Consider the following 15,235-nt stretch of genomic DNA (forward strand, 5'->3'; position numbering starts at 1 on the left):
GATAATTGCTTGAGTCTTGAAACTGTGTTCTTTAATATTTTTTCATATTTTACCCAGAAACGGAATTCCGGACCCATAATGTTGTTCTTAGTGATAGAACAAATATTTGAAGGACTTTAATTATGCCTGAAGTAAAAGGATCTGAAATCCATTGAAACTGGCTTTCAAAAAAGAAGAATTAACCTAATAGCCACTCATTCAATTGTTTAAACTAAAATAGTCGGCGGATGAATAATATATGTATAACCGTATAATTAGAGTATAATCTATGTATACATGTTAGAAAAAGAATAGTAAATCCGGCCGGCTATTTATGTAAAGATCCCTTTTAAAAATCTCAGACGGTGAGACTGACATTCACATCTCATATCAGTTTCATTAAGGAAACACAATAGCTGTCTATTTGAAATCCCTGGTATTCTGTTAAATCCAGGGAGCCTAAAGATTCTGAAAAAAAAATATACAGTTGCTTTTTTCTTCCCTTTTACCACCCTAACCACTTTGTGGTGATAAATAGTAGCGACTAAACAAATTATATAGGTAATTGACAAGACATATTGACCAACTATATGAGATTTGTCCTCTTGAAAACAAAGGCTGAGGACCAAATCAGAAGAAGCATTCCCACCCATGAGTGACAATATGAACGATGTTATCTATTTATTTTCATGAAATTCTATCTGTCTTGTTGCTGCTCCATTTCTGACTTAGGAAGAAGCATTCTCACCATCAGCGGCTGCTGCTGGAGATTCATCGGAAGCAGCACTGTCTTCTTCAAGGATGGTCTCTGGCGTTCCACCTTTGTGTTGCAAGCTCCAAAACATGATGCTTGCTGTGAGAGTAAGGATCATCTTCTGGTTTACCTGTTTGCCAAAGTCAATAACATGTCAAGGAAAAGAAGATAAAAATATGTATGTTGTTCTTCAGCACAAAAGGCTGTCTGTTGAATCTTTGGCAGACATGAGATGCAAACACCATACCATTCTTTGAAAGCTAAGATTTCATAGACAAGAAATGAAGAAAATTGCTAAGATGCAAACACCATATTATTGCGTGGAAGCTATGATTTCATAGCAAGAAAAGTGGCATTTTGGTAGAAATCGTAGCTTCTACAAAATGCCACTTTGCTTTATAGCAATTTCCTTTTTTGGCGCTAAAAAAGAATGTTCGAACTTTAATGTTCGGGTTTTAGTTGTATCAATAAGGCCCTAAAGTGTTAGTAGAATTGCAAACATCTCATTCTTGATATGTAATGCTAAATAAAAATCCAAATTATTTATCACTAATCTCATAGGTCTGTCTAAATTGATTTTCATGCGATTCATTGGAAGAGTTATTCTGAATGAATCTGAGTTGTAGCATTCAATATAACTTGTCTGCACGATATGGCATGTTTGAATGTATAACCACTGCTCTATTACATTATAGCATAGCAGCATAATTAAACCTCTGACATCTGTAATGGAAGCACTTAATTGCAACAAAATGAAGCCTTTAACCAGATAATGAGCATCTAGTCTATATGAAAATTGCAGGTACAAGAAAGCAGTTCGTTATATCATATGGTACCTCAATTATATCCTCTGGCAATAAAAAGATGGAGCATCCAAGTTTCCGCGCAACACTGATTATATAAGTTGCATTAAGCTTCTTATCTTCGTCTGCAATTGCAATCAAGAATCATCAGCATTTTTATGAAGCCCAAAGAAAAAGGTTGTTCAGATCATTTAATCACAGCCAAAAAGAGAAGAAAATATATTCTTCCAAGTTTTCCAATTGCCATGATCTTTTCACTGGGGAACAAGGTGAGGATATACTGAATCTTCTATTTCTGAATCTTTCAAGTGTGTACCTGTTTCTCCCTTAGTTACAACGCTCCAATTCACGACCCTTGGCTCCACTGCACTAAGAAGTTCTAGGAAGAACATCCCATTTGATAGACTTTTGTCCTAACAAAACAAAACAGAAAACTCAGACGTCGTGAAATTAGAAACAGATATATTAGTAATTGATGCTTTCTTCATCACCTTGAAGCTTTCCATTTGTGATTTTCTGCCTGCACTCTTCACTTTACTGTTTGCCCAATTTAAGATGTCAGCATCTGTTATCTCCTTTCCTTGGGCATGAAACCTCAAGTTCTTCAACAGTTGCAGCATTGTAAACCTCATTAGCTGCCACAAAAAGGCTGAAAACAGAAAATGAATCGTTTACTTCTCTAAGAATAGAATAACTAATAACGGCTAGATAATTTCGAGGGCAAATTACCAAATGTTTGTAGGAGTAATATTTATCATCTTCACTATAAACAATCTACTTTGCATATTAACAAAGTAAGCTCTTTAAAATTTAAGCATGAAAATGAAGTTCACATCAGATGCTCATACTCCCTGTATTTTGGAAACTCTGAATTTTTTTTGCGCGAACACACATCAGGATGAATAATAAATCAAATCAAAACACGAATCAGCATTGGTTAACAATGACAAACTTAATAATATTATAATTTTAAAGCTATTCAACACTTCGAACTTAGTATCCAGACACTCATTCACCTTGTCGACTGTTCAATGTTTTGAATCAGGAACTCTGAAAGGTCAAAAGCCAAAGCATTGCTAAGAGAACTTATGTTACCTTATATAATTTATAAATTAATAATAGTTTTAAGAAGATGGAGTGGAAAAGTAAGCATTAAGTGACCCTTGTGCTCGATAAGAAGTGTGAAAGCTTTTCTACTTTTGGAAAATGAACACAGATGTTGGAGGACTACTAAACTGTAAATGTACGAATTTGCAATGGAAGGAGTACATATAATGAAATAAGATAATTGCATGTGATCATAGGGAAATGCCCCATATTTGTTTACTCCGGGGGATATTCTGGGCATGATATGTCAAAACGAGGAAAGTTTAGCTACATTGGGACGTAAAGCTAGGGTGGCTCAATGAAATTGGAGACCTAAAGCAAAAATTTAAGATGTGAGTAAATAACATTAGTAACGTGACAACGGTTGAAAAAATAGACATGATTAATTTAGATAACCAAGAAAAAATTGTATGGTTTTAACAAATTTTCTTTCAAGGTTTTAAGTATTCCACTGTATGACATTATCTAATATTTTACAAATTTGAGTTAAAATAGTAATAAAATATTTGATAACTAGAAGTCTAGAACCAACGTAGTGTATTGTAACAAAATGTTAATGTTTTATTAACTTAAAAAACCTTACTAATATAAATAATTAAAACTAATAGAAAAAGTTTTGGGGGCCTAAAGCAAAAGCTTTAGTGGCCTTACCCTAGAGCCACTCCTGCGTTTGATAGAAAATTACCTAATATGAGCTTTTTGTTTCCTTGTACAATATCATTTCCAGCTACATTGACAAGGGAGAAATTCAGTTCTTTTCCAATCCTTATGACTTGGTTGCAATTCTCAACTTTCCTAAAAGGCATCTTAATAGGGGGTTTTGTTGCTTGCTTCCAGTTGACTGATCCTGGCGAAATCTTGTCGAGTACCTCCAGTAGCACCCACCTGTGCATAAGAGTATTATCAACAAATAATATTTATGAAGTCTAATAATATTCATCAAAGAAACAATGAATACCAACCCTGCTCGCACATCCTCAAATAGATTGTTTATGTAAGTATCAATTCCAAGGCTATTCATCCACAACCGGAAGCATCTTTCTTCTCGAGATGTTTGAGCATCATCTTCCATCATCTCAGCAAAAGATATTTTCTTCGTGTCCACTGACAATCCATTCCTAGATCACAGTAAAAAGAGGACTCTTTTATAGATGGGAAAGTACACCATTATGAACTACACTAAGCATAAACATTAGCATGTTAATTACTCTAAGATCATCAGCGATTTCTAATAAATATTTTACTAAAAACAAGCGAAAGATGCAGTGAAGTATAAAACCATCATACAGAAATCAAGAATATTACATCTACGCATATCTTGTAGTTGTCTACAAGCATTAATTCCAGGGAAAACAACTAGATTATCTTAATATTCATCAAATGCATCAAGTGCATAAAACTAGGTTCACATAATCATTCATTCAATATATGTACTTTCATAGTCTCATATATTTTTTCTAGAAAAGTTTCACTTAGAAGTAGAAACATTCACTACTGAATCGACATGCTTATATATTTGCTATGAGCATCCTTGTCGCTAATTGGAAGACTAAATTGACAGAACTAACACGTTGCAGCCGCATCAACATTCATCACACAACTTTTGATCATATTAGAGTTCAGTTTCAGACATGCTACGAATATCCATCATGGATTTATAGACAACTGCACAAACATATGTAATGCTATTGAAGAAACTAAATGAAAAGACATTAAAGAAGCAAGAATTTACGAATGAACAGAGTCATTGAACCCTAGTCCCTAGGCTCCATAAAAATGCAAATTGGAATAATATAATGTCATTACACGCTAAAGTATACATGACTCGGTCGACTGATAAGTTAAGTAGGAAAACAAGCCTCATATTCCCTGTCTTAGTCTAGACTGCACATTACTGCAGAACTTTAACAAAGACTAAGCTGACTTGAGAGTTGGCTTAATTTAGCTCAATTTTCATCTTGAGGAATTTTTTTTTCTCCTTATATCCTTTGCTATGAAATTTGACTATAAAATTAAGAAACTAAAAAATTATATTGGATGTATCCACATTTTCCACATTATTAACTTAAAGAGAGAAATTTCAAATAATTGGTCTATGGAAAAGAACTTCTTAGACTGACCTGTGTTGGAATATTTGTGCAACAAATGCAAGATTTAAGTTTGTGGATCCCTCTACAATGTCTTGTGGAGTAACATATCTTTTGCAATCCATTTTCTCTGCTTGCTCAAGAATCAAATTTGCTCTTTCAGTTGGATCTTTAGTATCTAGTGTGGTGGTTGTACCATGTTCAGGTGCAAGAACATTCAACAAATGAGCATAGGCCTCTCCGTCCTGCAGTGTAAGTGTAAACTTCATATTTAGGAAATGAAAAATCTCCTTTGAAATGTAATGCTACCACTTTCTAAAAAGTTAATATGATATCGAACTTTTAGAACTATCTCACCTTTAAATCAGATGAAAAATTATTGACTTGCTTCTTATAGCCTGCTTTCTTTAGATGGAAGTTCATCCATTTCAGTAAAACCTTTTCTGGAGGCAAACCCAAGAGCTCCTCCACATCCTGCAAATTTTACAGCTAAAATTTAATCTAGCATAAATTTCAACGTGCAGCAATAGAACAAAGAGCAGACCGATGCACTAAGCTCCCGCTATGCGCGGGGTCCGGGGGCCGGACCATAAAGGTCTATTGTACTTAGCCTTACTCTGCATTTCTGCAAGAGGCTGTTTCCACGACTCGAACCCGTGACCTCCTGATCACATGGCAGCAACTTTACCGGTGACCAGGAGGTGCAACATTAGAACCAAAACAGGAAAACCAATCAACTATTAGCAACCTTGCTGTCCTCCACCAATTCCACAAGTTGCGGAGTTTTCTTCAAATTGAGATCAGCTAATAGTTGTATCTGATATTTCAAAACAAGATCAAAAATAATATGAGTAACAATTCCTGTTGCATGACCAACATATGGAACACGTATAATAGTAGAAAAATACCTTGATAATTTGAGAAATCAGCCCAACAACCAGATGAGGCTAAGAGAACAAAAAACACAAGAAACTTCAGCAGCTATAATATTGATAATTATAATTTTTGTGTCCCAAAACTACTGTAATGTATAACTTGCGCAGATTTCACATACTCTTGCTTCAACTAAATCCTGGGTGCCAATATTGACCACTGTGCAACCGATTGCCTTGGCGGAATTGAGGCAAAGAGTGTGGTTCTCATTCCTCTCCCACGGATTAAGAACCTTTTTGGTATTAATAGCGCGCTCATCTATAGTACCAGGGACAGCAACATTGATAAGCTTACTGCATTACATGGTTTAGTAAATGATCAACAAACATGCCAGTGAAATAATTAAGCGAAACAAGAATATCCCAGACAGAATCATTGTATGTTGCATCCTTAACACTTACCATAGAAGAACACCATCTTTCGCCAGATCAAAGAGTGCATTGGTAGATGGATCAATAGGAAGATAATCCTTCAAAAACTTGTCATCTCTGAGAAAGCTATTGATGTGGGCAACATATGAAGTCTTTTCAGATTCACTAATGTTGTGACGAATTGTGGTGGTTCTGGCCTTGAGGAATGAGGACGACGTTTTTAATTTTGTATTACCCAATTTAGCAGTAGCTCGTCCTTGTAAATCTAGATACGCCTAGCCATATAAAACACATATATATAGTTACATCTTTTCCATCACTTCAGTTGACACAGAACTTATGAGAAGCACATCAAGAAAGATAAGAAAATAACAGGATAACCAAGTAAGGTACAAGAGAACTTCATCTTAAGCCAGGTTGATAGGCTCATTGCTTTTACTCGTCCTTGAAATAACGATGCAACGAAGATGAAAGCCAAACATGTCAGAGTAAATTAGAACCATGAACTTTATGACATTTGATGTTTATTTATTCAGCTATTCTTTAAAGCAACAACAACAACAAACACTGTGTAATCCCACAAATGGGGTCTGAGGAGTGTAGTGTGTACGCAGATCTTATCCTTACCTTGTGAAGGTAGCGAGACTGTTTCCGATAGACCCTCAGCTATTCTTTAAAGCTAAGTTTGTAATTCATTCCGTTTGAATACCAAATACATTGCTAGAAAACGTTAGAGAACGAAGAAATTACTACAAGTACGCGATGAAATTGTGTGGAACTCACCCGAAGAAAGGATTCAAAATCGATTTCTTCAGTCATATCAGAAGATGACTCGCTTAATATGTGGCTAATGTCATCCTCAGTAAGAATATCTTTGAAGGCCTTAAGTTTGCACATAACGTGCGGCAGATCTCCCAGTGTGACCTTTCCAGATTCATTCCTCGCAGAAACATACTGTAAACCAAATTTCAGCTAACATATTACAACAAAAATATGTATTTCCAGCAGTAAAAAAAAGGTCACCCTTTTAACAAACTGCATTATCTGACTCAAATTAAAGAACAGAATATTAAACATACTTTGGAATGGAGGCCACGAAGCTCGACTTGGGTGAATTGGCTCTGAAGCCATTGATCAGAAACAACAACACCAACAAAACCAGACATTTTTCTTAATTTTGGTGCTTTTTTCAAATCAATCCCCACTGAGCACAAGATCAATTATACCTTCATTTCACAAACCAAAACATCAATGCCAGAAAAATAATAATAAAAGACAATGTGGTGTCAATATGATTTGCATGCAGATTGAGATTCAATAAATTTCAGGTGCACTTTTATGTGATAATCACATGATGTTAATTAATTAGAAGATTTGTGGACATTGGTAAAGGATGTAACAAACCTGAGGTAGAATCAAATGCTCGTGGGGGGAAGAAGATGGACGAATCTTGATTACGTAAGTTGGCATTTGCTGCTTTACGAGGAAAATGAAACGAGAAAAAATCGTTTTACCTATCGGACCCGCGAAATACAGGGGACTGTACTATACCAAAAATAAGCATTTTCTTTCCATTTTTGTTATTCCATTGATCCATTCTTTGTTTCTGGACGAGTTTAACTTCTATAAACGCATTAGTTTTTGTATAAATTTTTATAATTAATTAGTCACTTAAAAGATAAACTTATAATTGATCATAATAGGGTGATTGACAGGAAAGACCCCATAAGAGGTTGGTCTCACCCGAATGTCCTAAAATTAGCGGTATTTAAAAAATGGCACCTGAGTCGCACACAATTATTGCACTTCAACGTTTCTTTACCGGATCGGTAGAGCTTATGTTATATTTACTCTACCAATATATTAAGTTGTTCATCAAGTACCAGGTTGACATGTATTACTCTTCAGGGATTGCTGTACTGAATTGGTAGAGTTTATGCTATATTTACTTACCTGTCTATTAAGTTGTTCATCAAAATTTATCCGATTGATATAATATTTCTATCGAAGTTTATCCGATTGATATAATTTTTTTGTGTTGTTTTAATAAAATATTCTTCGAATTTACAACTTCAATTTCGATCAAACGACCCCGAATATGCTCCAAATGATCTAAATTCAAAACAAAGCTTCCAAATGTGAGAATGAATAAGTCGACTGTGTAGTGCTAAGTAATGAGCCAGTTGTCAAGTTAGTTAGGCCAGCTGGCAGAGTTAGTCGATGCTGTTAGAATTAGTTACCAATAGTTAGTGTTCTTAGTTTAATTAAGTAGAGGTTAGTTGTGTCTATAAGTACATAGGTTGTATGTATTATTGATACCCAAATGAATATACAGAAAATCTTTTCTTCATCTCTCTCTCTTCCTTCTTCCTTGCACGCTACTGCTACATTGCTCCATTAATGGAGTTCATGACCTAGCTCAACTGAAGCTCAACTCACATGGTATCAAAGCAGTCGTGACTTGGAGTACACGGGCAGTGCAAGTTTATCGTCAATTCTAGTAATTGCTCTTCCTCTTAAGCTTAACAATGGGAGATGATAAGATCGATCACACTGATCCACTATTCCTTCATCCTTCTGACACGCCGAGTTCAGTTTTGATTCCAATTCAACTCACAGGATCTGAAAAGTATGGATTGTGGCAGAGAACGCTGAGAATTGCACTTCTAGCTAAGCGGAAATTAGGGTTCGTGACTGGTACTTGTAAAAAGGATTCCTTTAAGAAGGAATTACATGAGGAATGGGAGACATGCAATACAATTGTCTTCTCCTGGATCATGAATATAGTGTCGCAGAACCTAGTTAGTGGAATTGCTTATGCAACTGATGCTCATTTAGTTTGGAAGGACTTAAAGGAGAGGTTTGATAAGGTTAATCGTGTAAGGATCTTCCAATTGCATAGAGAAATTGCAACAATCTCACAAGGAACAGATTCTGTGGACACCTATTTTACAAAGCTGAAAGAGTTATGGTCAGAGTATGATGCCTTGGTGCCTTCACCTGGATGTGACTGTGTGAAATCAAAGGATTTTATCGTGCATCTTCATCAGTAGAGGTTGCTTCAATTTCTGAGTGGTCTCAATGAATTATATGATCTAGCAAGCAGACAAATCCTAATGAAGACAACAGAACCAACACTGAATCAGGCTTATGCTCTGATCATTGAAGATGAGAGTCAGAGGTCAAGCCCATATCCAGCCTTGACTGTTAAAGCAGAAGTAAATGTTATGCAGGCTGGTCGAGGGACAATTCCTAGAGGAGAGCCAATTGCCATGCAAGCTGGTGAAGGACAATCCTATAAAGAAAAGAAACCTTTCATGAGATGTGATTATTGCCATAAGAATAGGCATTTGAAGGAAAATTGCTTTAAATTGATAGGGTATCCAGGGGACTTTAAGGCAAAAAGTCATGTTGTGGCTAACAATGCTACTAGTGTTTTTGAGCATGAACAACAGACACAGATGAATGGAGAAAAAGGAACAAGCTGTGATCAAGTAGCAGGGCATTTCTTCATTGAGGATAAGTACATGCAAATACTGAATATACTGTATAAGGATACTTCTATACCACAAGTAAACATAGCAGGTATTACCACATCTCTAATGGCTAATTGTTCTAATAGTGAGTGGATAATTGATTCTGGTGCAACTCATCACATAGATGCCTCATTAGACTTATTGCATTCTAAAACTAAGTTGAAAGGTGAACAAAAAGAATAGGTACAATTGCCCACTCGTGAGAGAACTGACATTACACATACTGGTAGTGCAATCATTCTTAAGGATTTGGAGGTGAAAAATGTGCTATTTGTCCTAGACTTCAAATTTAATTTTCTGTTTGTATCCAAACTCACAAAGGAACTCTGCTGCTCAGTTCATTTTTATCCTGACTTCTGTGTATTTCAGGACCTTTGGAGTGGCAGAGTAAGGAGGATTGGTAAGGAAAAAGGAGGTCTATATGTAGCGAAGGATGCACACATAGCAAAAGTACTGCAGCAGATATCAGCAGCCACTACTCAAAAGCCAGAATTTGATGGTCATCTTTGGCAGTAGAGATTAGGACATGCGTCAGTTAGCACAATGAAGCATATCAAGTCTTTTCAGCATGCAACGGTAGACCTAAACGTAAATACGGATTGTTCAATTTTTCCTTTGGCTAAACAAAGTAGGTTAGTCTTTCCTAGAAGTTGTTCTAGAAGTGTCAGTCCTTTGCTATTATTACATATGGATGTTTGGGGTCCTTATAAGTTCCTTACACATGATAGGAAGCATTTTTTCTTGACCACGGTGGATGATCATTCAAGATATACTTGGGCGCATTTGCTGCAGTTAAAGACTGATGTTATAGTAACATTGCAGAAGTTCCTTTCTATGCTTAGAACATAGTTTAATGCAATTGTTAAGACCATTAGAACAGACAATGGAGGAGAATTTTTCAATAAACAATGCAATAACTTGTTTGATCACTATGGTATAGTACACCAAAGTAGCTGTGCATACACATCCCCACAAAATGGGGTGGTAGAAAGGAAACACAGATACATCCTTGACACAACAAGGGCACTGAAATTTTAAGCTAATGTGCCAACTAGGTATTGGGGAGAGTGCATAACTACTGCTGTGTACCTTATCAATTGGCTTCCTACTATTATTTTGAATGGGAAAACACCTTATGAGTTGTTGTATCATACACAACCTTCACTCAACCATTTAAGAGTATTTGGTTGCCTCTGCTATGCTACTACTTTGGTGCATGGAAACAAATTCTCAGCAAGCGCCAAGCCAGCAGCCCATCTTGGGTACTCAGAAACTCAGAAAGGTTACAAGCTGCTGGATCTTTCTACTAACCAGTTTTTTGTTTGCAGGGATGTTGTGTTTAAGGAGCACTTATTTTTTTTTGTTCAGCCTTCCTTATGGAAACATTCCATGGTCCATGATAGGGGGAGTGTGCAGGTTAATCATGAACCATTTCCAGCTGATCATGACTTCCTACAAGAAGATCCTGAAGGCATTGAACCTGCATCCACTTCTCATCCACAAGAAGCTGCAGTCTCACCAATAGTGGATTCAACTCCTAGCGTGGATAATGGACCTACCGAGGAAGTACAGAATGGGCATGCAGCAAATGAGCATACACAAGGAGAAACAAATACGACACCAGACTTATATGACTCAACAGCTGACTTACATGACATTGTAAGTGAGGAAGAGTATGAAGCAATGTACCTGCCACAAGATGTAGATACATTACCAGATATAGAACCTGCCCTTACAAGTGAAGAACCAAGAAGATCTAGCAGAAATGTCTAAGAGCCTTTGTGGTTGAAGGATTATGTCACACAAAAGAAGGCTAATGGAACAACACTGTATCCTCTATTAGACCATTTAACATATAGCAGGCTGTCAACATCTTGCCAAATATATGTAGCAAAGATTTCTTCACTGACAGAACCTCAGAGTTTTGCAGAAGCATCTAAAGACAAAAGATGGGTGGAAGCAATGCAGTTGGAGATTAAGGCCTTAGAAGATAACAAAACTTGGGAGATAATAGACTTGCCTAAAGGAAAGAACACCATTGGCTCAAAATGGGTGTACAAGATAAAGTTCAAAGCAAATGGAGAAGTTGAAAGATTCAAAACTAGATTGGTGGCCAAGGGGTACAATCAAAAGGAAGGTCTAGATTATCATGAGACCTTCTCACCAATTGCCAAAATGGTAACTGTGAGAGCAGTCATTGCAGTGGTAGCCTCATAGGGATGGAACATGTATCAAATGGATGTTCATAATGCATTTATCCAAGGAGACCTATATGAAGAAGTGCATATGGAACTGCCTCAGGGCTTCAGAAGACAGGGGAAGACAAAAGTTTGCTAGTTAGTGAAATCCTTGTATGGCTTGAAGCAGGCTTCAAGACAATGGAACCTCAAACTCACTGAAACTCTTCTGGATGCAGGCTATGTTCAGAGTCTCTATGATTTCTCATTATTCACAAATAAGAAGGGAACAAAATTTGTAGTTGTGTTGGTGTATGTTGATGACTTACTCATCACTTCAGGAGACAGAATGTTTTAAACAGGAAGTTCAAAGTGAAGGATCTTGGAGAATTGAGGTATTTCCTAGGGATAGAAGTCATGAGATCCAACCAAGGGATTTTATTGAACCAGAGAAAGTATGCACTTCAACTGGTGTGTGATGTAGGTCTAGGATCAACAAAGCCAGCAGCTACTCCACTTGATATGAATCAAAAGTTCACCTCAGTAGAGTTTGATAAACATGTTGGAGTAGCTGGAGATGAAATGTTGACATGCATTTCAGCCTATCAGAGGTTGATTGGCAGGTTGATATACCTAACAATCACTAGGCCAGATATCATATTTGTTGTGCAAACATTGAGCCAATTCATGTAATCACCTAAGCAGTCCCACTGGGAAGCAGCAGTAAGGGTAGGGAAATACATCAAACAGAATCCAGGAATGGGGATTCTGATGAGTAGCAAGCATGTAGACAGTCTGGTTTGTCACTGTAATGCACTGGGCATCATGTCCTAACACTAGAAGATCAGTGACTAGGTTTGTGGTAAAATTTGGAGATTCATTGGTGTCTTGGAAGTCAAAGAAGCAACAGACAGTTTCAAGAAGCTCAGCAGAAAGAGAATACAGAAGCTTAGCAACAACTACTGCAGAAATTGTATGGTTGATGGGATTGTTTACAGAGCTCAATGCATCTATCAAGCAACCAGTGGATATAATGTGTGATAGCAAAGTTGCTTTACAAATTGCAGCAAATCCCATATTTCATGAAATGACCAAACATATTGAAATAGATTGTCACTTTATTAGGGATAAGATCAAGGAAGGAAGGATCAAGACACATCACATTGGAACTGAGGATCGGCAGACAAACCTGTTGACTAAGGGACTGAGAAGAATACAACATGAGTATCTACTGGGCAAGCTAGGAGTGCTCAACATCTTACACCCTCCATCTTGAAGGGGGGTGTGCGAATTAATAAGTCGACTGTGTAGTGCTAAGAAATGAGCTAGCTGTCAAGTTAGTTAGGCTAGCTGGCAGAGTTAGTTGATGTTGTTAGAATTAGTTACCAATAGTTAGTGTCCTTAGCTTAATTAAGTAGAGGTTAGTTGTGTCTATAAATATAGAGGTTGTATGTGTTATTTATATACAATTGAATATACAGAAAAGCTTTTCTTCTTCATCTCTCTCTCTCTTCCTTCTTCCTCGCACGCTACTGCCACATTGCTCCATTAATGGAGTTCATGACCTAGCTCAACTGAAGCTCAACTCACACCAAATACCAACACAAACAATCCCAAATTTCTAATTAGAGCTCATCCATAAAAACAAGTGCTTAAAAGTACTTTTTACTTTATTCAAACACTACAAATGGCTTAAAAGTTATTTTGGCTTAAAACTACTTAGAATAAGCCAACCAAACGGGCTCTTAGTCAAATAACACCAAATCAAAAAGAACCACTTTGTCTTCTTATGCTTTTTAAGTTTCAATAATGGAGTTTTGAGCTTTTTACAGTAAATCACTAAATCAGTGTTTGAACTAAACTCACCACCAAACAAGAATTTCAAGTTTTAAATCTTGAAGAACTATGGTGTTTAAGTAAATAATCGGAACATTTCGCTAACACTGTAACAATTGGGATATTCCACCGAGACCAGTCTTGTTGGGAAACATGCCATTCAAATTTTTTTGTACTTTCTTTTGCACGTGAAGGTGGGTTTTTGTCAGAACCTGGGCCTAGTCCTGGGCCTGAGGTTGGTCCTTATAATAAGTCTTAAATTGGTTTTGGTTTGAACTCATTTCAGATCAAGTTAAACCCAATTATGCGAGCTCAATTCCTTAGCCCAGGCTGCAACACCTTAAGTTTGAAATACGTAAAATTTGCACGGGGCGCCCTATTTGGTCGTCCCCATTTAACCTGTACCTATTTTTTAAATTTTTTTAAACTAGTATCCAACTCTTTCTTCTTCTATGGTGTTTTTACAGTGATTTTATATGGTATTTGTGAACATATTTTAAGGTAGTTTATGATGTTTTATAGTGGTGAATTGTTGTGGCGCTTTAGTTTTTACTATTGTTTAGGGTTTCTTCATTTTCTTCTTCTTCTTCTTTTTCTTAATTGAAAAATAGGTTCGTTAGATTTATTGTTGTTTTGGACAAATTGATGATTGAGGTTTGTTGATATTTGGAGGTTATGTTTCAAATTTGAACTCATTTGGAGTATATTTAGATGTTAAATCTTATATTGGATTGTTAACATTCGAAGAACAAATTTCTGTTTCTGGGCAATTTGTACTTTAGGCCTATTTGGACTTAAGCACATGAAAACGTTGGTTGCACTTCAGACCTATTTGGCCTTAAGTACATCTGAAGTGTAATTTTTTTACTTCAGACTTATTGGACTTAAGTGCATGAAACTATTGGTTGCACTTCAGACCTATTTGGCTTTAAGTGCATCTAAAGTGTAATTTTTTCACTTCAGACTTTTTGGCCTTAAGTGCATGAAACTATTTGTTGCACTTTAGACCTATTTGGCCTTAAGTGCAATGAAGTGCAATTTTTTTACTTCACACTGTTTAGCCTTAAGTGCATGAAACCATTGGTTGCACTTCAGATCTATTTGGCCTTAAGTGCATCTGAAGTATAATTTTTCACTTCAAACCTCTCTGACCTTAAGTGCATGAAAATATTTACTGCACTTCAGACCTATCTGGCCTTAAGTGTATCTTAAGTACAATTTTTGTACTTTAGACTTAATTGGCCTTAAGTGCACTGCACTTCAGACTAATTCTTTTTAACTTCAGACCCGATAAGTCTGAAGTTGATCGTAAAGTGGGTAGGCTTGCAAATTTTTTTGCAAAGTGGGTATAACTTCAATTGTGACCCCAAAACCGGGTATAGATGCAAATGCCCCGATACGTAAAATTTGTACGGGACGCCCTATTTGGTCGCCCTCATTTAATCTATACCCACTTTTTAATTTTTTTTAACTGGTACCCAACTCTTTCTTCTTCTTCTTCTTACAATGATTTTATATGGTGTTTGTCAACATATTTTAAGATAGTTTATTATGTTTTACAGCAGTGAGTTGATGTGGCACTTTATTTTTTACTATTGTTTAGGGTTTCTTCTTCTTCTTTTTCTTAATTGCAAAATGGACTTGTTAGATTT

General features: G+C 36.4%; 4 protein-coding genes across 4 annotated transcripts; 3 read left to right on the top strand and 1 right to left on the bottom strand.

Moving 5' to 3' along the window:
• Window positions 1-310: 310 nt before the first annotated feature.
• LOC104090378 (fimbrin-5-like) lies at window positions 311-7,616 on the bottom strand. Its single transcript, XM_009595449.4, has 15 exons — window positions 7,439-7,616; window positions 7,114-7,260; window positions 6,818-6,988; window positions 6,065-6,309; window positions 5,785-5,956; window positions 5,639-5,677; window positions 5,479-5,547; window positions 5,088-5,204; window positions 4,764-4,975; window positions 3,606-3,761; window positions 3,329-3,528; window positions 2,028-2,185; window positions 1,853-1,949; window positions 1,570-1,661; window positions 311-863 (listed from the first exon to the last, which is right to left on the bottom strand). The coding sequence occupies exons 2-15, from the start codon at window positions 7,198-7,200 to the stop codon at window positions 708-710; spliced, it is 1,971 nt and encodes a 656-aa protein (XP_009593744.1). The 5' UTR covers window positions 7,201-7,260; window positions 7,439-7,616; the 3' UTR covers window positions 311-707.
• Window positions 7,617-8,337: 721 nt separating this feature from the next.
• LOC104090377 (uncharacterized) lies at window positions 8,338-13,246 on the top strand. The gene is made up of 2 exons (XM_009595448.4): window positions 8,338-9,619; window positions 9,940-13,246. Exons 1-2 carry the CDS (start codon window positions 9,151-9,153, stop codon window positions 9,972-9,974), a joined length of 504 nt encoding a protein of 167 aa, XP_009593743.1. The 5' UTR covers window positions 8,338-9,150; the 3' UTR covers window positions 9,975-13,246.
• LOC138895266 (uncharacterized) lies at window positions 8,563-9,087 on the top strand. Its single transcript, XM_070179938.1, has one exon. It carries the CDS (start codon window positions 8,563-8,565, stop codon window positions 9,085-9,087), a length of 525 nt encoding a protein of 174 aa, XP_070036039.1.
• Window positions 11,806-12,440, top strand: LOC138895267 (uncharacterized mitochondrial protein AtMg00810-like). Its single transcript, XM_070179939.1, has 3 exons — window positions 11,806-11,898; window positions 11,987-11,991; window positions 12,089-12,440. Exons 1-3 carry the CDS (start codon window positions 11,806-11,808, stop codon window positions 12,438-12,440), a joined length of 450 nt encoding a protein of 149 aa, XP_070036040.1.
• Window positions 13,247-15,235: the final 1,989 nt, after the last annotated feature.

This window comes from Nicotiana tomentosiformis, chromosome 7, assembly GCF_000390325.3.
Source record: "Nicotiana tomentosiformis chromosome 7, ASM39032v3, whole genome shotgun sequence".
Taxonomy (NCBI): domain Eukaryota; kingdom Viridiplantae; phylum Streptophyta; class Magnoliopsida; order Solanales; family Solanaceae; genus Nicotiana; species Nicotiana tomentosiformis.